The following is a 22,432-nucleotide window of genomic DNA, read 5'->3' on the forward strand; positions in this document are numbered from 1 at the left end:
TCTCAACCATTTATTGATAATACAACTGTGTTCCTTATTCATTTGTTCATTCATTCAACAAATATTTTATTGAGTTTCTCCTAGTGCCAGGCTCTGTTCTAGGTTGTGAGAATATTGTCATAAATAAGACAATGGCTCTGTTCTCATGTGTGGGGGAACTAGACAACCAGATAAACACAAGTACACCTATAAAAGATATAACATTGGATAGTAATAAGAACTTCTCAAATAAAGGCAAGCGAAAGGGGAGAGTGGTACAGGAACAGAACTATTTTAGATAGGATAGTCAGGGGAGATCACTTGGAAGAGATGCCATCTGAATATAGATGTAATGATGTAAAAGAACGAATCTTGAGAAAGGTAGAGCATTCCCAGCAGAAAAAATAGCAAGTATGAGGGCCTTGAGGTAGAAATGAGTTTGTGTTTGAGAAAGAGCAAGGGGACCAGTGTAATTGGAGTGATTTGCGTAAGGTAAAGAGTGGCAGGAGTTAAGTTCAGAAAAGTGGGCATGGTGCAGATGTTTTAGGGATTTGTATCCCGTAATAAAGAGTTTGCATTTTATCTTGTGTTATGGGAAGACATTGGAGATTTCTGTGCAGAGGAATGACATAACATTTACCGTTTTGAAGCATCACATTGGGTGGGAAATACTTTGTGGGAGTGGTGGTGGTGGCAGGGGATGAAGATGAGGGTGGGAGCAGAAAGACCAGTTGGGAGATTTCAAGAATTCTAGTAGAAGGACTATAGTTTTTTAAACCAAGATGATTTTAATGATGAGACACAGTTGGATGCAGAATATATTCTGATGGTGGAACCAGTAGGATTTGCTAATATATTTGATGTGGAAAGTGAGGTAAAGAGCAGTATTGAAGGTAGCTTCTAAGTGTCTGTTTTGAGCAGCTGGGTGGAGATGGGTAGGAAATTAAGATTTCATTTTTAGAACTTAATGTTTGAGATGCTTTTTAGACATTCAAGTGAAGTTGTCAGGAAAACAGATGTAATAATCTGGAGCTCAGATGAAAGGTCAAGGCTAAGGATATTAGTTTGGAACCGATCAACATACTTTTGATGTTTTATATTTAAGGCCATAGAATGAAGGAGATCACCTGCACTGTGGGTGTAGATAGAGAAGAGAGGGGGTCCACAAGTTAACGCTACTAACATCAAGATGATGGGGAAAGGAAGAGGAGCCAGAAAAGGAAACAGAGAAGGCATGTCAGAGAGTATGGTTTCCCAGAAGCCAAGTAAAGAAAATGTTTCAAGAAAGAAAGTCATCTCAGTTAAATGTTACTGGGTAAGCAAGTAAGATGAGGACAGAGACTTGATCACTTTGTGATCTTGACAAGAGAGCCTGCAGTGGAACAGTGAGGGATAAAGCTGTTAAGAATAGAAGAGAAAATGGAAGAAGAAGACACAGAGACACTGACTACAGTCAGCTCTCTCTACGGATTTCTGCTTCTGGCAGTGCTTGCCTAAGTTTTATATATGAATTCTGAGAACAACTAGAAAAGCAAGACTAATTACAAAATCTCTTTACCTGAAGGTATTGGGTATCTAATAAAATGGTGAAAAACATTAAGTTTTGGAAGAGGAAAGAAACCCAGAGAGGTAAAACCAACACTGAGGTCTACTTTTCCATTAGGAGATTATGAAGATGTAGTTGAGAGGCTGAGAAAGTGAACAGCACCTTTAACAGATTCAAGAGACTAACAGGACAAAATATGTAATACAGAGTGTGCCAACGGGGAGAACCAGGTAGTCCTCTTCCACCAGGCTTTGAGTTGGAATCCCAAAATCCCAAGAAGCTAACTCTTGGAATAAGTGTGAATCAGAAGTAGTTCAAGTTTGGCAGGGAGTGATGCCCAGCTTCAAATGAACTCAGTCCTTAAAACTGAATTAAGGAAACCTCACATTGCTAGTGCCCCTTAACTACCTGCCAGAAGAAAACATAAATTCTTGAGTAAGATAACATCATTCTAGGCCTCAAATTATTTTACAGTGTCTTAATATACAGTGTTTGACACTCAATAAAATAACCAGTCATATTATGAGATTAAATGACATGAGTGAAAACAAAGGAAAAAAACCCAAAACCCTAACAGTAGAAACAGACTCAAAGGAGCATCAGATAATGGACTTATCTTTAAGATTCTTACTTTGCTCAAGGAGATTAAGGTTAGATTAGGAAATCTGACAGAAAATTGGAAGCTAGAAAAAAAAAATTGAAATTTCTAAAGCTGAATTTACCTGAAATTAAACACTCAGTGGATGGATTTAATAACATTAGACATAGTTGAAGATAGAATTAATGAACTAGGAGATAGGTAAAAATGATTGTCAGAATGATATATAAAGTAAAAAGGAATGGAAAATACAAAGAGAAGGTTATAAAATAAGAGCATGAAAATGAACAAATGAAGCCTAAATCAAGATGGAGTCAGGAAGCCATGAAGGGAGGGCACTCATGCACATATCACTCACCACAGCTTACAGACCCCAGAAGGAAGAAAGATTTCCTTCTGATCCAGCAACAAGCTTCCCACTTCTTGCAGCCAATTAAAAAACAAAACAAAACAAAACCCACCACAGCCCTCCCCAGTTTCCTCCTAAAACATAATAAAAGCTGACCTTCCCTTTGTCTCCTTAGATTTTCCTATGGCTTGTTATAGTTTGCTTGTCCCAAATTGCAATTTCTCTGCTGTTATAGCATTTGGCTCATTTTAGCTTGTTAAGACCTTGTTATTTCATTTTTAAGGTCGACAGGAAATAGAGTGTGAACATCTAGCATGAATAATTGGAGTCTTGGAAGAAGCAGGGGAGAGAGAAAATGGGACACAAGCAATATTTGAAAAGACAATGGCTGAGAATTTTCCAAGCTTGTTCATGAATATCAAATCACAGATTCAAGTAACACTACAAAATCCACCTAAGATAACTGAAAGGATAAACCACACTTAGCTTAACAATAGCAAAAGGACTGAAAACTAAGCCAAAAAGAAAAAAAAAAATCACAAAGTAGCCACAGGAACCTCATGAAGCAACAGTTAGAATGAGATTTCTCTTTTTTCATCAGAAAAAATGGAACTTTCTACAAAGTTTAGAAAGAAAATAACTGCCAAGCTAGATTTCTAAACATCTAAAAAAATCCGTCAATAATGAAATAAAGACATTTTCAGACCAAAAACTTGTGAAGAAAAGAATTTTTTCCAGCAGACATGAATTATGCACTGAAAGGAACATTAAAGTTTTTTTTTTCAGGTAGTGGAAAAAATGAAACCAGATGGGAACTAGGAGATGCAGAAAAGAATAAAGAGCAACCAAAAGGGTAAATGTGTATAAATCTAAATGACTGTATAAAACAGTAGTTATAATTTCTTTGGGGTCTAAATATATAGAGAATTAAAATACACAACAACAGAGAGAAATAAGTTTCTCACATTGTATAAGGAAAGGTAAAAGTGCCAGTTAATGTTGGGTTTTGCTAAATTGTGTAATCTCTAGAGTAACTTCTAAAAATAGTAAAAAAAAAATGTATAACTGTTATAGAGGGGAAAACTGGAATAATGAATATTCTCAATCGGAAAAATGCTATATAATAAAGACATTAAGAACATAGAACTTGGTGAGGAAATAGGTAGCACACAGTAAGATGGTAGAATGAAGTCCAAACATGTCAATAATTACATTAAATATATATGGCCTAAATGCTATCATTAAAAACAAATATTACCAGACTGAATTTAAAAATGACAACTGTATGTTGCTCTCAGAAGACATACCTAAAAATATGGGAAAACAGAAAAGTTGAAAGTAATAGGATGGGAAAATATATGCTGTGCAAATACTAATACAAAAAAAGTTGAATAGATATATTAATATCAAAGTAAGCAAATATTAAAATTTTGTTTTAAAGTTTTGCAGAGAAATGTGTCAAGAACTAAAGGGAGACATTGATTCAAAGTATTTTATTTACTTATTTTTCAATACTGTGTATTAATGGGAATAATACAGCAGAGATGGGTAAATTGATGACACAGGAAAGATGTGTATAAGCTTTTTAAGTAGAAAAGGGGATTAGATTTAGTTCTGAAATGGAAGAGTTGGCCTTGGGGACAGGGGCAGTGTTGTAATAAGTGGAGATTAAGGGTACCAGATGCATGTACATTGGTGGGTACATTTGCTGGTGAGAAGATGAGACAGTTCTTTTCTGATTATGTCTAATTCCTAACAAAAATTTACCGGTTGAGTGCGGGAGACAAGGTATTATTGGTTTGAGCAGAGGGAAGGTGTAATACAGCAGTTTTAACAATAGGAAAACCAAATTCACTATGGAAATATACAAAGATTAGACAGTGTAGAGAGTTCGCTTAAATTTTCTATCATAAATTTAATGTGAGGCTAGTCAGTGCAGTAGGCAAGTCCCTCTTCTTCAATGAGGGTGTAGAGTAGGTGAAGGGTTTAACCTGTGATGAGGTGAAGTGAGGTAAGACATGGACACAGTTTCTCTTCGTAAATGCTCATCTTCCCAGACTAAAGGAGACCTTCACGGCTCCCTTTGTCCTCTTTTATATGTATTAGGAGTGAGGTGGTGAGTGGCTGTAGCACTGGTTCTGCTGAAAAGCACCTCTCAGCAAACTCTGTCTGACCCCACTGCTGGTTGTTCTCTGAAATTAGAATGAGGACTATTTAACACTTTTGTTGCCAGCAAACAACATGTGGGTCTAATTGTCAAATTTAAGAAAATAGGAAAGAACCCACTTTGAACTTCGTAGCATTGCTACATCTGTCTGCAGAGATAGAACAAGCAGATGCACTTAGACTCTTGTGAGATCCCAGCTCTAGGGTCTGGGAGGACAGATCATTCACTTGATGTGCAGGTTATATCAGCATCCCCCTTCTGTTATCAATATCTTCCCCTTTACTTACGAGGCTTTGAGTAGGTTTTTGTGCCTTGCAAATAAGCAATCCCTGACAAAAAGATCCATTTCCTCATCTGTGTAAATGAGGAAGGGTTTTCAAATCATGTACCATGGAGCTCAAGTTGTCACAGGGGCTTGTGAGCAGGATGAAGACATAACAAAAAAGAACATCTCCTGGTCCTGTGAGCCCACTTCCACTCTGGCCCCTATTACATGGTGGGCTTTTGTTAGGAATTTCACTCACATAGGTTCTATTTAAAAAATGAAAATTAAACCTACTCTTCTAGCTCTTACACTGTATAACTAACTCACTGTGTAAATCCATTATTATTTATCTTTTGTGATAGTACAACTTCAACTTACGAGGGAGGTGTGAAATCATTTCCCAGGTCATGTGCTGGGGTACATGCCAGTTGTTATAGCCAGATCATCACAAGCCTCGAGCTTCAATTCCTGGTTCTCTGACTCTCAGAAAACCTTGTCCAGTAAGTCACTCCCTGGTTCAGTCAAGGTGCAGGAGGGGGCATTGTTTCTAAGAAGATCAACAGCTTTCTCATCATTACTATTTTGGCACCTATGCTCTTTTCCCTTTTTCTCTTTCTTCAGTGTTGTTCTAAATACAAACATTTTGTTGAGGAAGCCTTATTTCAGTGGGGTCATGCCTCTGGGTGAGGGATTAGTGAGCTCAGGTGATCTCATCAGTCTGTTCCAGTTCAATAATTCTATAGCTGCATGAACTGACTTGTTCTTGGCACAGTTCAAAGGGGCATCCATTAATAATTCTGGGAATGTCACATACTTACTGGCAATAAATGTGGGGCCTCCTTGACCAGCTGAAGTAATGGAATTAGCTGAGAAAAAGAAGGTAGTGGACTTTAGCCTCAGGTCATGTGTAATGGTCACAAGTCAGTGATTTATTAATTTATTCAAGCATAGGATTATTTTCAACAAATAAGAGATCAAATAACTTATTACCTCTTCAAAGTGCCTCTTGAAGACATCTGGAAAAACTGGCATAAAAAAGGAGAACTTCTAATAACTGAGTAAAACCTAATATTAAATCCAAACTGGAAAATTGCTAACACTTTTACCTTGAAGACCAGTTTTAGAAAAAGCAGCTATTATATCTTGTTCATTTTCTTGGAAAAAAATTCTAGAATTAATGTTACCAATTAAAATTACATATTTTTGTTATTAATTCAAATGCTTAAGTTTAGAGATCCCATGCTTTATAGGCCATAATTTCTTACAGGCTTCCTTAGAAGTCTATGGTCTGAAAATCAGATCAGAATCATAAATTTCTTTTTTATTGTCTTAAAACAACATTAAATGTAACTCATTATTAAAATAATAAAAAGACTTCATTTTCATAGTTTTTTTTTTTTAACTGAAGATTATAAGATCCCTATAGAGCAATGCTGAAAGAAAATAAACCCCAGCAGCCTTAATTTTGAGCAGAAAGGAAGCTCTGTTTGAGGAAGGAAGGCACTGGTCTCCTGGCCAGCAGTTTTCTAGGTGTTCTTTGTGCTCCAGGGAGACCCTGTGTGACTGTCCTCCATGACTGTGTTAAAAAAACACCTTATCAAAGGAGCAGAGAAATACCTTCCTTTTTCTTTTCACTGCCACAATCTATATGTGTTTCATAATTATATTTGTGTATGCTGAAACAAAAAAGACCACACGGCATTCCTTAACAACTGTGTTTTGTAAACAGCATATAATGCACAGAATACTCATTCTGTTTTTGTTATGGTTAAAAATCTGCTTCTCCTGTAGAATTCCCTATCCTGTTTAATGGCATCATTCTCTAAGTCATTCAGGCTAATAGAATCCTAAAAGTCCCATCCTAAATGCCTTCATTCTTCTCACTTCTCATGGCCTATTGGTCATGAGTTCCTGGAAGTTCAATATTCCTACCATGTTTCATTAGCTCTCCTCTTTTATCCACCCCCTCTGCAACAACCTCTGTTTGGGAACTTAGTGCCTCTGTCCTGGGATACTGCTGTTGTCTCCTTAGATATTCTTCCAGCCTTCCAGCTTGCCTTCACCCTTTGTACCACTGCTCCCACTGCCCCCGGCCCCTATCAAATCTATCTCCTGGATAGTCTATAGATAAATCTTTCTGAATTGCAAATATGATCATGTTAAGTCCCCATTTAAAGTTTTTCAATGACTTCCCTATTCCCTAGAGAACAAAGTCCAAATTTAGTTTCATGTCATACAATGAACTTGTTGATCTGTCTGGCCTGTGTCCCTACCCAATCTGGTATTTCCTTCACCTGCTCTATTCCTGAATGTTAGTCCTGCCAATACATTCCATTCCATCATTTTACACCTCCATGCTTCTCACTATGCTACCTATCTTCCCATTCTAGCTGAAGGATACCTACTTATACTTTAATCCCCAGCTCAAATAGTTCTTTTTTTGGATCAACCTCACAGCTTCCTGACTTTGCCCTTCTAAACAGAGCTGGTCAGTCCCTCTTTAGTGATACCAGTAAGCTAGAATTCATTGCTGTACTAAAATTTGTCTTCCCTATGAGACTGTGAGTAGGAACTAGGTCATTTCTATCTTGATATATCCTCTGTCTAGCACTGGGCCTGGTATATGGGAGGTGCTTTATACATTTTCATTGAGTAACAGGAAATCTAAGCTTGTACTAGACTATAATATTTATTCTTTCTTTTTTTTAAAGTTTTTTTTTGTTGTTGTTGTTGTGTTCTCAATTTATTTATTTATTTATTTTTGGCTGTGTTGGGTCTTAGTTTCTGTGCGAGGGCTTCCTCTAGTTGCGGCGAGCGGGGGCCACTCTTCATCGCGGTGTGCGGGCCTCTCACCATCGCGGCCTCTCTTGTTGCAGAGCACAGGCTCCAGACGCGCAGGCTCAGTAATTGTGGCTCACGGGCCTAGTTGCTCCGCGGCATGTGGGATCTTCCCAGACCAGGCCTCGAACCCGTGTCCCCTGCATTGGCAGGCAGATTCTCAACCACTGCGACACCAGGGAAGCCCCTATTCTTTTTAAGACAACTTTTATTGTTTTCTTCTGCTCATAACAATATTACCCAACCATTGTTAAAAATTCAGAAAAGATACAAAGAGTGAATGGTCTAGTTTTCAACAGCCCCTGAGTACAAATTGAATCTAGATGTTTTTGTGCTTTACTTCTAAGGCCCTTGTAGACTCCCTTTCTCCTATCACTGGGAATTCTGTGTTTCAGAATAGGTCTGTTGTCACTTATTACCATGGCTAACAGAGACAGGACTTCAGTAACCAAGCCAGAACTCAGATGTTGTCTCTACACTGAAGTGCCACTTCAGGTTGGAACCCTGTTCCCAAGCTGCAGCCTCGATGATATCTTAGTGCCAGGAAGGTTGAAACTCGATTTCTCCCTCTCAGAACTGGAGAGGCTAACATTTTGCCATCTTGCAATGCAGTTGGGAATGCAGGTACTTGACTGCTGCATAGCAGAGCTGGTTGACTATGGTATGACATATGTCAAGCTTAGTTAAGTGGTCCCATAGTTACGTCTCCTTGCTGAATCTGATTTGCAATTCTAGAACCCTAGATTCCTTTTTGTCTTCTGGTGAATTGTTTCTCAAGGACACTATTGTCTACTCCAGGGGTCCCCAACCCCCGGGCTTCGGACCAGCAGGAACCCAGCCACACAGCAGGAGGTGAGCGAGTGAAGCTTCATCTGCCGTTCCCCATCGCTCCCCATCGCTCGCGTTACCACCTGAACCATCCCCACCCCCAACTGGTCCATGGAAAAATTGTCTTCTACGAAAACGGTCCCTGATGCCAAAATGGTTGGGGACCGCTGGTCTACTCTATTTCCAGTTGTGTACCCTCAACACTATCTGCAGACATGTATCTATACGTCTGAATCCCAATAGTGTATAAAATTCAAATTTATAATCCAGAAGGCTCCTTAGCCCCCATGTAATAATGAATAATCACCCTTTGTAATAGAACAAAAAGTAACAAAACTGAACACCACTCAGTGAATGTACTAATTGTTTTTCCTAATTTGTACCATTAGTATTAGCTCTATTGTCTTTAATCATAATAAATAATTTATCTGTATAAAAGACAAGGTTTGTAGTTAGTTTTGCTAATTATGGAAAACCTCTGAAGTGTAGTTGGTTGGGTTAGCAAGCCCTGATAGTTGATGTATAGTTTGCTGATAACCTGGTTCATGGTATGCTTTGGCCAATGTAGTAAGGTAAGTTCAACCGAGTTGTACATAACTCAGATGTAGAAAACTGAATTTACCTTTTCTCCTGGAAAACCTGAGTTTTATTTTGCCTGGATGTGTATCTGATCTTATTCTATTGCTTTACTTGCATAGTCATAATCCATGTGTTTTTTAGATGGGTGTTCCATTACGGGAAAATGAAAGTTCTTTAACAACAATCATAAACATTGGATATACTAGTGTGGTAGATTCAGATAATAACTTTAAAAAAAAATTGAAGTATAGTTGATTGACAATGTTGTATTAATTACTGCTGTACAGCAAAGTGATTCAGTTATATAATATATATATTTTTTTCATATTCTTTTCCATTACGGTTTATCGTAGGGTATTGAACATAGTTCTCTGTTCTATACAGTAGGACCTTTTAATTTATCCATTCTATATAAAAAAGCTTACATCTGCTAACCCCAACCTCCCACTTCATCCCTCCCCCAACCCCATCCCCCTTGGCAATTAGTAGTCTGTTCTCTATGTCTGTGATTCTGTTTCCTAGATAGGTTCATTTGTGTCATATTTTAGATTCCACATATAAGTGATATCATATGGTGTTTGTCTTTCTCTTTTTGACTTACCTCACTTAGTATGATAATCTCTAGGTGCATCCATGTTGCTGTAAATGGCATTATTTTGTTCTTTTTTATGGCTGAGTAGTATCCCATTGTATATATGTACCACATCTTCTTTATCCATTCATCTCTTGATGGACATTTAGGTTGTTTCCATGTCTTGGCTATTGTAAATAGTGCTGCAATGAACACTGGGGTGCATGTATCTTTTTGAATTATAGTTTTGTCCAAATATATGCCCAGGAATGGGATTGCTGGATCATATGGTAATTCTATTTTTAGTTTTCTGAGGAACCTCCATACTGTTTTCCACAGTGGCTGCACCAACTTATATTCCCACCAACAGTGTAGGAGGGTTTCCTTTTCTCCACACCCTCTCCAGCATTTGTTATTTGTAGACTTTTTAATGATGCCCATTCTGACTGGTGTGAGGTGGTACCTCATTGTAGTTTTCATTTGCATTTCTCTAATAATTAAAGATGTTGAGCATTTTTTCATGTGCCTATTGGCCATCAGATAATATCTTTCTTTCATGGTTCACGATAAGTTTTAAGGAGTAGCAAGGACTGGTATTTCAAGGCTTTTTATTATTTATAATGCTATGTAGTCTGACAAATCATATATGATTATTTTTTATGCTCAGCTTTACTGAACATAGAGAATGTGCTAAAGGTTATTTAACTTCTCACTTTGAATCAAATCTGCAAGGAAATACACATATTTCAAACATCACCCATAAACAAAGAGATAGGTTAAGATCCTCAAGTGGTCATTTTATTAAACAAATACAAATTTGAAGTGTTTATGATAAAATATATCAATATTGGACAAAAATGTGTGTAAACAGCAATTCTACAACTGGGAAGACATCTTAGTTTTGTTAATGTTGGTGACATCTTCCCAACCGTGTCTAATCTTCAGTATCCTCTTTCTCAAGCATGGCAGGAGTAGTATGGCTTTGCATATCAGGACAACAATCGGAAGGAAAACAGCTATCATAAAATTTGGAGGTGTATACCATACAAATTGTTTTATATCTACCCATTTATTCCAGGCAAAAATCAATGCATGTATTGTGCCCAGCAGAAGGGAAACAATTCCTAGTTTGCTCTGCAAAAGAAAAAAAAAATTATCTTGGTGAGATTGGTTCATTTAGAGTTTATTCCATCCTATAGCAGCTAGATCTGTTTTGTTGCTTGGAAATTCTTCCATTCATCTCCATTTGTTTTCCTATTACGTTTCTCGACAATGTCCACTCATATATTTCCACTCTTTTTACATGTGGGTAATGCCTTTGTCTCCAGACTATCTAAGTTGAGAAAATTCACAACCATTCTCCTTTTGGTCTCAGAAAATCGATAACATTGCCTTCCCTTTCTCCATACCTTGTTCTTCTCTCTTATGACATTTATTTTATGAGGCTTTGTCTCTTATGCATTTGCCTTAATTCTGCTTATCAAGGGACACCTAAAATCAGAGACTCTGTCTTACTCATCACAGGATCCCTGCAGAATCAACACAATGCTGAGCACATTTTAGGTGCTCAATAAATATTGGTGGGTTGACTGAAGATCAGTGCAAAAATCAACTTGATATTGGTGATCTTTATCAATTACAAAGGCAACTAAAGTGACTGACTGTGATTTTGGTATATTAATACTAAAGTGAATGACCTTGGTCTTTGTTAAAAAAAATCAAACATTTTGATAAAGTGGAAAAATACCAACAATTATTTCAATGTTTTAACAAAACACAGAGATATGGAGATGTGAAGAAAATATCAGCTTGCATTGGGATACTTGGCACCATCCAGATAATGTTACTTAAAAAGAATTGTTCACCTATGTAGTTTTATGGAATTCTGACAATAGCTCTTCTAGATATCTTCTGACTTCTATTCACTTTACAGGAAATGTTCACTAGACTGTCAGAATGAATCCAAGTCACAATTATTCAGCAGTAAGCCCCAATGAATACAACCAAATAGCTAAGTTTATATTTTCAGATATAAATCTCCAAGGTAAATCATAGAGTAGCCAGTTCTTGGATTGTAAATGAAAAGCTGCTAGGTTATTAATTGAAAAATATAAGTAATTGGTTGAAGATTGATTTACCAAATGTGTATTGTATACATATTATGGGCTAGGTATTGTACACAGAGTGGAATGGGTTGGGTTGTCAAGATACAGCGCTTGAATTTGTAATGAAATCTGTAAAGTGATGCACAGCATATGTGTGACAGGCAGAGCAATGTAAGAAGAGAGTTATTTAATGAGGAACAGACAACTCCAATGGCTATCAAGCTAAACCTACAAAATCAGCAAATATTGCGCCTGGAAAATGCGGCACCATCTCTAAACCACATTCAAATAATTCAGATGGAGACATTCTTTCCAGCTTAATCAGAGGTCCTGATAAGGTGTCTGTTGGAGTATATGCATGGATGTGTACAAAGGATAGTGAGGATTAACTGACTTTGTGGGAATTTCCAAAGATGTCCACCCATAAAAGTTAAAGCTATGTACATAATTTTAAAAATCTTGGCAGCGCTTAGGACTGAATTAAGTTTAGTCCTTTGAATCTTGTCAGACATGGATCCCATTGTTCTTTCTAGGGTGTAATCTACCACTAGGAAGTTAACCTCAGTAAATCTGAGACAGTTTTGAATTCCAGGAATATTGAGAAACTTCAAGTGAATAAGCTACATAAAATGTAACTTGGAAAAAGAAGCTTTTAAAATTAGATATTAGAATACCTTTGGTAGATAAAACTCCATATTTCAAGGAGGATAGTACAAAGCTGTGTAACTTAAAAGGCATGAATAAAATCAGAGGATAGGCAAAATTTTTTTTTTTTTACTTTTGGAGAACTAAAAACAATATTGAATTTCTAAAATACCACATTTGTTGTTGCTAGATAGACAGCAAATTGTCCAACAAGCTTCAAATGTTAGAAATCATATTTTTCTTTGAGTAATGCCTCTTATATATGTCTAGAAAACACCTCTCCTATTTATCAGCAAGAGGGAAAAATGATAAGAGAGCACATTTTTAATTGGAACAAGTGTGAGATCTTTGCTATTGGAAAACCATCTGTTATTTTTTTATGGGGTAAAGTCAATATACTTGAGGATATTATAAGCTTAAAAAGAAGATTGACCTCTCTGAGGGACCAGAGTTTTTTTATATATATAATTTACCTGAATATAGTGAAATTCTCTCCATGTCAAAGAGTCGCTCACAGATGGAATAGATGTCACAGCCAACAGAGCCAGTATTGCAAGTGCCACAATTCCTAGAGACACATAAATTTCCATTCTCCAAACATCATGCTCAATCCAGGCATCTTCTTTATTTTGTTGGACCTAAGAGAGGGTGAAAAGAGGAAGGAAAAAATGCAAACAACCCTTGCTTCCAGTATAAGAACCTCCTTCTATGCTCCCTCTACTATGGAGGACCTGATAACTAGGGGCCTCCACAAAGTTATGACTTTATTTTTGCATTTCTCTAAGAGAAATGACATAGGAGCTATTGATCTTTTTCCTTGAATGCAACATTTATATAATCTGTTTTATTAATTTATATAATAGTTATTTGATGGTTAGACTTGTCATATGTGTGCATATATGGTAAATAAGCAGAAAATAGGAACAATTAGCATTAAAAAGAAATCTTCTGAGGGTGGTGGAAGATTGAAATGTGGCTCTCTCCATGAACAAAATACTTGTTTATGTTGTTAAAGTTGTAGTTTACTATTTTCAGCTTAGAAAACATTCCTCAAAGTAGAATTATACAACCAAGCCCCAATGAAGAGTTATAATAAAAGATTTTAAAAAGCACATTACTTTCTCAACACAGGGTTTCAACAGAGGTTTGGGGTACTGATATTAAAATAAGAAACAGTTAATTTGTTAGGAGACTTAGACTTTTTAGTTTAGTGATATTGTCAGTAATGTCATCCTACCTGTTGATATGCCCAGTTTAGCAACTTGTATCTGTAGGATCGTCTCATTGGATAGGATAAGCTGTAAACTGCATGCAGTACAGCAAAAAAGAAACTGAGAAGACCAAATTGCTTTCTTGTTACCATCCACCTATCCAACCAATGTGGAAATTTCTTATACTTGGTTCCATTATGAAGCTGCACAACTGCTGCTATCACACCTGGCAAATAAACCAGCGCCAAGAGGGTGATGGAAACCATTGGCAAGACTTTGTTGATGACCAGGATTGGAATTTTATAAAAATACTGTTGATGGGAAGTTACAAAAGGGTGAATTATTTCCCTCAGAAGAGTGTAAAGAAAAGTCAGAGATGATATGATAGCAGCAATTTTAATTGGCAAACGCCACTTTGGAAAGAGTTCCTGTTTGTGCTGAAGCTCTGGGGGGCAATCAAATTCATCACAATGGGTTGTTTGGTGCAAGTGCAAAAGCACAGGTCTTTTCGGTGCACTGGTCTCTCTTGAATCCTTATTCTACAAAGGAAAGAAAATAAACATCTTAAAATTGAACAAAACAGTGGGACGTCTCTCAGACTAATTACTTACTGCTCATTGTACTTATCAGTAAAACAGGACACTTTGAACCTTGCTTTTGGACACTGGTTAGTGGAAGATGGCATAGACTATGTGGCAATGATCAAAGGTGCACTTAGTTATCCTACCTTACTTGGGGTTCTCCATAATTTCTGTTACTCATTTTTCTTTAAGTCAAAAGAAATACATGCTTCAGATACCTCCACTAGAGCTCAGACCATTGTGTTTCTATCTTGAAAGTGTAAAAGAATGAAATAATGCAACTGGGAAACAAAAACTGAAAAACTTAAAAAAAAAATCCAGAAATCTTTGGTAAAAATAATAACACTTGTAAGTAGTCATAGTTGTATTTGTTTTATAATTTCTTTTGGTTACTGAACAACTCTCTGCAAACTCCATTCATTCAAGTACAAAGGAACAGGAAGAATATAGTCATTACTATTAGATAAAAATATGTAATTTCGATCATGTAGTCTTTTTTTAAATTAATGTTTATTGGAGTATAGTTGATTTACAATGTTGTGTTAGTTTCTGCTGTACAGCAGAGTGAATCAGTTATACATATATGTATATCCACTCTTTTTTAGATTCTTTTCCCATATAGGTCATTACAGAGTATTGAGTAGAGTTCCCTGTGCTATACAGTAGTTTCTTATTAGTTATCCATCTTATATATAGTAGTACATATATGACAATCCCAATCTCCCAACTTATCCCTCCCCCCATCATGTAGTCTTATATTCATAAAATATCTCATTTGTATAAGTACTAATAGACGAATAGTCTATTAAAACGGTACAAAGGCTATATAAGTAGTTAAATCCCACAGGGATGATCTATTTCCTGAGAAAGTTATATTTCTTTACCCAGTTGCATTTCTAGGTAGTCAAAAATTCAAAAGAAGTTTGCACTGAATATTATGTCACTTCCCCAACTGACTGATATACCAGCAAATTAAAAAAAAAAAACCCTCAAAATAAGAACTTATAGCAGAGTGTTTCATATTGTGTTACTTTATGAACAAATTTACTTTCTCACCTAATATGTTATTCCAATTTCTTATAGCTCTATATGTAGACCCATAACATTTTAATGCTCAGAATGATGTTAGTGATTATCTTGTTCATTTCCTCATTTTATGCAGAGTAACTTTAATTCGCATAGTTCTCTATAATTTTTAGTGTTTAAAAATGACCTCTTGCCATTTGACTTTTACTTTCAGTAACAAATCACTATTACATCCAATGCTTTTTCCAATTACTCCATTTAGAAGGGAGTTGAGCATTACACAGCTTCTGCCATCTCTGCATGTTAAAACAATCAACGGATATCAATTTTCTGGTTATGCGTGAAGAATCATGGAACAGGAAGTAAGACAGTTCACTTGAAAAATGAAAATGATTTTATTTTATGCACACTTATTTTAGACAGTATGTACTTGTACTACCTTATTTTTCCTATTAATATAATTAAGATAAAATAAATACTTTCTGTTAAAACTGTAGTTGAGATCATTTAGAAAGGTAAAAAGAGTTTGGAAGCAAAATTTTCCACCACTTGTTCAGTCAAATAATTTAGTAAGAAACATTTAATCTTGATGTGGGGCAAAAGTGTGACAATGATTCTTACTCCAAAGTTGAATTTATTTGGTTAAACAGTGAATCATCAATTAACTTGATGATCTCTTGGTAAGCTGCCATGGAGCCTATGAAAAAAACAGTTTACAAAACTACTGTTATATGGGCATTGATGACTTTTTCAAAAAACTTAGACCCACAGAATGTTAGAAAGAATTGGAAGGGCTTTGGAGATGATCTGGTCCAACTCTCTCACTTTGTAGATAAACCAAGACCCAGGATTTTCAGTGACTTATTCAAGGTTATTCAGCTAAGTCCATGACAGTCAAGGTACAACTCCTCTCATAGCCCACACTGCCCTTTACCATCACAGTATCAGTGCCAGGAATCAGAGTAAAGATATCAGCAGACTAGGGTGAAAATCACTTTTATAACACTAGGAGATATAGAACAGCATTTGAATTATTTATAGATTTTAATTAATTAATATAATTATTTTACCAAATAACCATCTTCTTCTAGATTTCTCCTGGGCTTCATTTTCCAAAGTTCGTCTTGGTTTGTGATGTCTTGTCTGCTCTCCATTAATTCTATAAAATAGTATGGCCTCAGCCACCTGTGAAAATAAAAATAATTATCTTCTTCACATCTATGCTATTTATGATATTAATGTTTGATAGGGCAATATGAAAAATTTACTCATATAAGGGCTAGAGTGGCAGATAAAGTGCAATTTAAAATATAGACTGATTGACTCATTTAACCTCACATTATAATCTGTAAGAATTCAAACAAGTGCCCTTGTGTCAATAGTGTTTTTCTTTGTCCAACTATCAGTGAAATGAATGACCCAGGTGTCTATATGGAATTCAAAGGGTCAGATGTTGCCTTTTATTTTAGGAGACTTTAACTCCAGGTGCTCATTTGGAGGAAAGTCAACTCCCCTCAAAGGTAAATAGAATTAGGAATGTGGGTTTTTGAGAGTAACAATGTTGTCAATGGAGGTTGGAGTTTGCTGATGTAAGATTATACTTCAGGAAGTTGTGTTTAATAGACTTTTGGGGTTGACACTGGAATCTGAAATAATGGTGAAATGATTTTATGGGGAAATGTACTCTGAGTTTCAGAAAATGAACAGAATAGACACTCTTGGTAAGGTGAACGCTGACAGCAGCATAAAGGACTGAAAGGTTGTCTTAAAAGAGAGCCATTTTCCCATCGGAGTCACAGGCTGGTTTTTGTTTGCAAGACAATGCGTTGCTAGCATATTTCCAATGGGGTTGTTGATGTGTTCAATCATTGACATGCCCACTCTCCTGGTTAGCCCTGTGGAAATTATTTTGTCACAGTTCCTGCCAGATAAAAGAATCTTTTCCTTAACACTGTCCACAGATCCTCATTTGGGCTTGGTGTAACATTTTTTAGGAAAGGGAAACATATGATGTCACAACATTATTCACTGTTTTATTAGTTCTAAATTTATTTCCAGAGGAATACAATTGCCAATTTATTCTTTATGAAATTCAGTAAGAAAACAGATTAGATATGTAACCATTTGATTGACAGAAACATTCCAAGTGTTTCTGAATTTTAGACCACCTGTAATACTTTATTAAGTGGAAAGTTGTTTCTAGCAGTTTAAAACACTTAAAACATTCTCCAACTTTTAAAGGTTTGATCTTCACAGAGAATAAAGAGGAGTTATCTTTACATAATGCCAACATGTGCCTTTGTTTAAGTGCTCTAAGAACATTTTCCATAGTTACTTATTTCAAAATTTCACAATATTCATGCTGAGAATATTTGTTTTGGTCTGCCCACGTTCTTTTCCCACTATTTTATGATCTAAAACATTTCCTCCATCCAGAGAAATGCCCTCCTTTGGCCACAGAAGTGGGCATATGACTCAGTCTTGACTAATGACAGTTCTCTATTCTGTTCATCACACTGATTGGCTTAGGGATGGCACACAACTCTAGTTGAACCAATTAGAGTCCTTCTCTGATGTTTATATTTGGAAATGAAAGATAAAGAGAAGATGTCTTTAATATTCTGTTATATTGGGATGATAGAAGCCTACCATGCTTTCTTCTACATGCTGTAAGGAGGAAGATGTCTTCAAAAGGACAGAAGAAAGCCAACACACAGAAGCCTAAGCAAGAAATGGGGAAAGACACAGGAGTCCTGGCATATTTAAATATTTAGAGTTTCTGAGACCAGATCCTGAATTTTTCAGTTACACAAGCCAATACAATCCCTATTTTGCTTAAGTTAGTTTGAGTAAGGTGTATATCACTGGCATTTGAAAGAGTTCCGAGTAAAGCATATGCCAATCTTCAAGTATCTATGAACTCAAATCTATGACAGACATTGAGGAGGAAAAAGAGAAATGAGATTCCGTGTCTGCTCTGGAGGGGTTTTACAGTCTATTTGCTTAAGAAGTATTATTCCAAATCATTTGGTGATTTAACCAACATTATTAATATAGTAATTTGGGGGTGTGTATATGACTAGGAATACAAGTTTTACTTACTGTAATCAAACACAAGAAATAATTCACCATGCTTGGGAGATGTGTTAACTGTGAGTTTCAGGATGGCAAAGATGTTAACATACAAATCTACACTTTTTCAATATTAAGTCATTAACTATACTGTGAACAACCAGGTAGGCAGTGGGAATATAAAGTTAAATGAGATGGAGACTCTGCTTTCAAAAAGCTTAAAGTCTAGGAGAGAAGGCAGACATTTCAAGAACTGACTGCATGGTAGTGCAATGCATCGGAAAGGAAGACAAAGTTTTATGGACAGATGGTGGCATGGGAAGGGTGAGGGCTCTCTTCAGGACCTGGTCCTGGAGCATCTAGCAAGTTGGTAGTATTTGCTGATTGAGGGCCACTCTGCACAGAATCTGGGTGGAAAGCCAGAGTGGCCCTGGAGAGGTATCCAACCATTCGTCTGCGTGGTAGGGAGACCGTACTGAAGAGCAAAGCCAAGGAAAAACCCCAGGCAGTTAGGGAGCTTGTTGACTGTGTCACCCACAGTCCACCTTGTACCCTGAAGCCAAGAAAATAAAATAGCAGTCAAATAAAATATGTTGGTTTCCCTCAGACATTAACCAAATATATAATTTAAATTCTACAATAAAATCTTTTCATCAACAAAAACAACAGGAAACAGCACGGTATTCAGATGTTAGGAACTCCAGAATTTGATCCAAAGTTCTCTTTCGTCTCCATTAAAAAGCAAAGCCTATTTCTGATGGGACTGTTGCATTTTGCTGTACCAGGACCTGACGTTCCTGCTAAATATTGACACAGTCCAAGTGACTTATGTTTATGTGGAAGAATTTAGAATATGAAGACACTCAATGACTGGGATACACGGTCAGTTGCACTGCATTTCCAAATCTTCTACACTTTTAACTGCAAACTTACTTTACCACATTTAACTATGTGAAGGGGAGATGTTTTTCTTCACTGGGCTGTGTTGTTAGGCTTGCTTCCTCCCTGTGCTTAACATTCTGTGCTAAACGAATGACCTTTTATTCAATAAGGATTTTTTTTTTTTTTTTACGGAAAGAACAGAGTCAAGAATTCGGAAGTGTTCGTACATTTTATGTCTACAAACCACTTCCAGTGGATTTCACACCTGACACATATAAAGCCTTGATTGACTATTTGGAGGGAACCTGAATCCTGAGATCCTGAAAGAGTCGGACTAACGTTCCAAGGACTTAAAATGAAAACTCTCTGTTACTAAGAAACTTGAAGACGAGTTGCACGATTTTAAGTAGTACGTACCAATCATTCATCAATACTATGCAAACTCGTGGCGATTTTGCCAAGTTGGAAAACTTGCCATCAGAACCCAACCTAAGGACAAACTTAATAACTCATCATATCCCCTGAGTCCCCAGAGAAAAGGCTTTCTTGTGAGTCCCCGGCTCCCAGCCCCCTGGACCAGCCACAGTGGAGCGGTGTGCTCCGCGGAGAGCTCGCTGGAAGGCAGCGCGTCCCAGAGCGGCGCGCAAGGGGCAAATTGAGCTGCGCTCGCCCCGAAGCGCCGCTGCTTCAGTCCTGGGAGGGCTCGCAACCCCCTACACTCCTCCCGATGCTGGGAGCCGGTGCCCGGCCTCGCAGGGACACCGAGAGGCAGGGAGCAAGCGGCGAGCCAGAACGATTCAAGGGACTCACCCGTCTCTCGGCGTGATCTGACGGTAAGTCGCGGCCGCAGCACCGGCCCGGAGGTGCCAGCCCCGCTCGGCGCCCGAGCCTCGGGAGCGCGAGCCTGCTCTGCCTGGGCAGACTCCGCCCCCTTGTCAATTGTCCGTTCAGCGCCACCTGCCGGTGCCGGGCGTCCGCGGGGCTCCTGCTTGGCTGGACAGTCCTGGGAAGGTCCCAGAGCCGAACCTAGGATTTCCCTACGTAGCCATCCGGCCGCTCCCGGTTTTCTTTCAAAGAGCCCTGTCTTCTGCCTGCGGTCGGCTCTGCACCCTCTCGATCCTCTCGATATTCTCCTCTCCTCTCCTCCTTTTCCCTCCCTGCCTCCCTCCCTTCCGTCCTTCTTCTCGCCTACTTTAATCTCCCAACTAATGAACATTCGTGCAATTCTTTAGAGCAGTGGTTCTCAAACTCTAACATGTATTTCCTGTAGGGCTTATTAAAACACCGATCTGTCGTGTCCACCCCCCTCTCCTCCACCTCGCCCACGTTTCCTGTTTAGTAGATCCGGGATGGGGCCTGAGATTCTGCATTTTCTGACAGTTCCCAGGTGATGCTGAAGCACTCTCAGATCACCCTGTGAGAGCTCAGCTAACTCATTTTAGAGCTTTAGCGCTTAGCTAACGCATTTTAGAGCTTTAGCGCTTAGCTAACTCACTTTAGAGCTTTAGAGCTTAGCTAACTCATTTTAAACTTCACAGCAGCTCTTTGAAGTGGCTGTAATTTACAATTTCCAAATCCGAATCTGAATCTCTGAATCTCTTTTGCCCCCTAAATTGTCGAAATCTTGTATCTTAAACCGCACAAACCCCGTCCCCTAGCTGAATAAGTCCTTAAACCCGACGTTCGCTCCTTCCCTTCCCCGCCTCTGATATTAAAGCCACCTTCCCATACCCTAACTCAATCAAGCACTGCAAACCTAAAGTTGAGTTACTGTCACTATTTAAAAGTTTAAGGTTGTTTTTAAAATATGAGGGGTATGGAGAAAGAGCGAATGTGAGCGGGGAATTTACTCCTCTGAGTTGGAACCAGCCTCAGGGTAGAGCGTCTGAGACCTGAATTGCAACGTCTGAGGATTTGGTGTATAACATCCCCAGAACTAATCTGATTAGGAAAAGTAAAGGAAAATAAACTCTCAACTGCATTTTCCTTGATTGTCTTTTATTCATAGCTAGGGCCCCTAGGACTGTTCATATTTTAATATGTAATTTTCTGTAGTCATTGACTGTCCACAGGGTAATGTTAAAACCCTTTGAAGATTAATTTACCAAGGACTGATGCCTTGTGGTAGAAATAGAATCTTACACTTTTAATTTCTAGCAAAACTAGAAAATAATCATTTTTAAAAGTTTTAGAAAAAAAAAATCTCTGTGTTTATAGCACAGATTATGAAAATTAAGACAAAGTGCTAAATGTGTCTAAGCATTGTTGAATTTTAAAAATGATGATAGGTCTTAAATCGTCAAACAAAACAATATGATTTTATTCTTTAAGATTTGACAGAACAAAGGTCATTCACTTTTTCATAATTTATTTTGCATGTGATGAGGGCAAGGAAGTTAATATTATATTAATATAAGTTGGCTAATTGTAGCAAGCTCCACTTAAAACTGCTTTTCCTGTTTAATTAAAACATTTGGAATCAAGCCCCAAATACTTTTGCTTTATAATTAGACCAACAATTTTATTTCCACACTTCTTCCGAAAGTTTTTTTGTTCAGTTTTTTAGTGAGGTGAATAAATACAGTATGTTTCAAAGGAAAATGATTGAAAATGTGAGGTTATTTACTAATTAGTTTGTAGAGTTTATAAAGGCAACAGAACATTGGATTAAAAAAACCATAGTATTAAAGAACTTTGACTGAGTTATCAGGAGTTAGTATTACAGACCAAATTTCTACAATTTTTGCATATATGTGATCTGTGATTTGGGTATGAGATGAAGGAAAAGATTTTTTTTTTTTTGAGAAATACAAAGCCAAAGCATCTGAAAATGCTCTGAGTCAGCCTCTATAGCACATACTTTATAAAACCAGTATGGCTTGTGGAAAACAACGCTATGCTATTGCAAATGTTGAAAAGCAGATTGCTAGTTTCGGTATGACTTGCGAGAACTAGAGGAATTTAAAATAGGAATTCAACTGTGAGTTACTAACCAATTTGGATCATTCAGAATATTTTGTAATAAACTTAAACTCTAGCAAGAAAGCATATTAACAAAACAGTTCTTCAATCTTATTTAGGGTCAAATACTAAACTAGTGATTTCACAGTAACATGTCATGGGGAAAATATAACAATTTAGAATCCATGAGTACTTTTACTTGACCAAAAAGCAACCTAATCTTAGAATT

At 37.3% G+C, this 22,432-nt stretch overlaps 1 protein-coding gene and 1 long non-coding RNA gene across 14 annotated transcripts in view; one reads left to right on the top strand and one right to left on the bottom strand.

Annotated features, from left to right (window-relative positions):
- LOC137768014 (uncharacterized) overlaps positions 1-22,432 on the top strand; it is a 695,061-nt gene that overhangs the window by 34,564 nt on the left and 638,065 nt on the right. For 9 of the 13 annotated variants that reach the window (XR_011074681.1, XR_011074676.1, XR_011074674.1 and 6 more), the window contains exon 3: positions 19,439-20,075. The exons of 3 other annotated variants lie outside the window; for them this stretch is intronic. This is a non-coding gene — a long non-coding RNA (uncharacterized lncRNA). The remainder of the gene's footprint in view (positions 1-19,438; positions 20,076-22,432) is intronic. One more of the 13 variants, XR_011074675.1, reaches the window with a different exon arrangement.
- STEAP1 (STEAP family member 1) lies at positions 10,493-20,487 on the bottom strand. The gene is made up of 5 exons (XM_068549154.1): positions 20,053-20,487; positions 16,359-16,473; positions 13,708-14,220; positions 12,944-13,108; positions 10,493-10,854 (listed from the first exon to the last, which is right to left on the bottom strand). Exons 2-5 carry the CDS (start codon positions 16,440-16,442, stop codon positions 10,597-10,599), a joined length of 1,020 nt encoding a protein of 339 aa, XP_068405255.1. The 5' UTR covers positions 16,443-16,473; positions 20,053-20,487; the 3' UTR covers positions 10,493-10,596.

The sequence above is a fragment of the Eschrichtius robustus genome, chromosome 8 (genome assembly GCF_028021215.1).
Source record: "Eschrichtius robustus isolate mEscRob2 chromosome 8, mEscRob2.pri, whole genome shotgun sequence".
Taxonomy (NCBI): Eukaryota; Metazoa; Chordata; class Mammalia; order Artiodactyla; family Eschrichtiidae; genus Eschrichtius; species Eschrichtius robustus.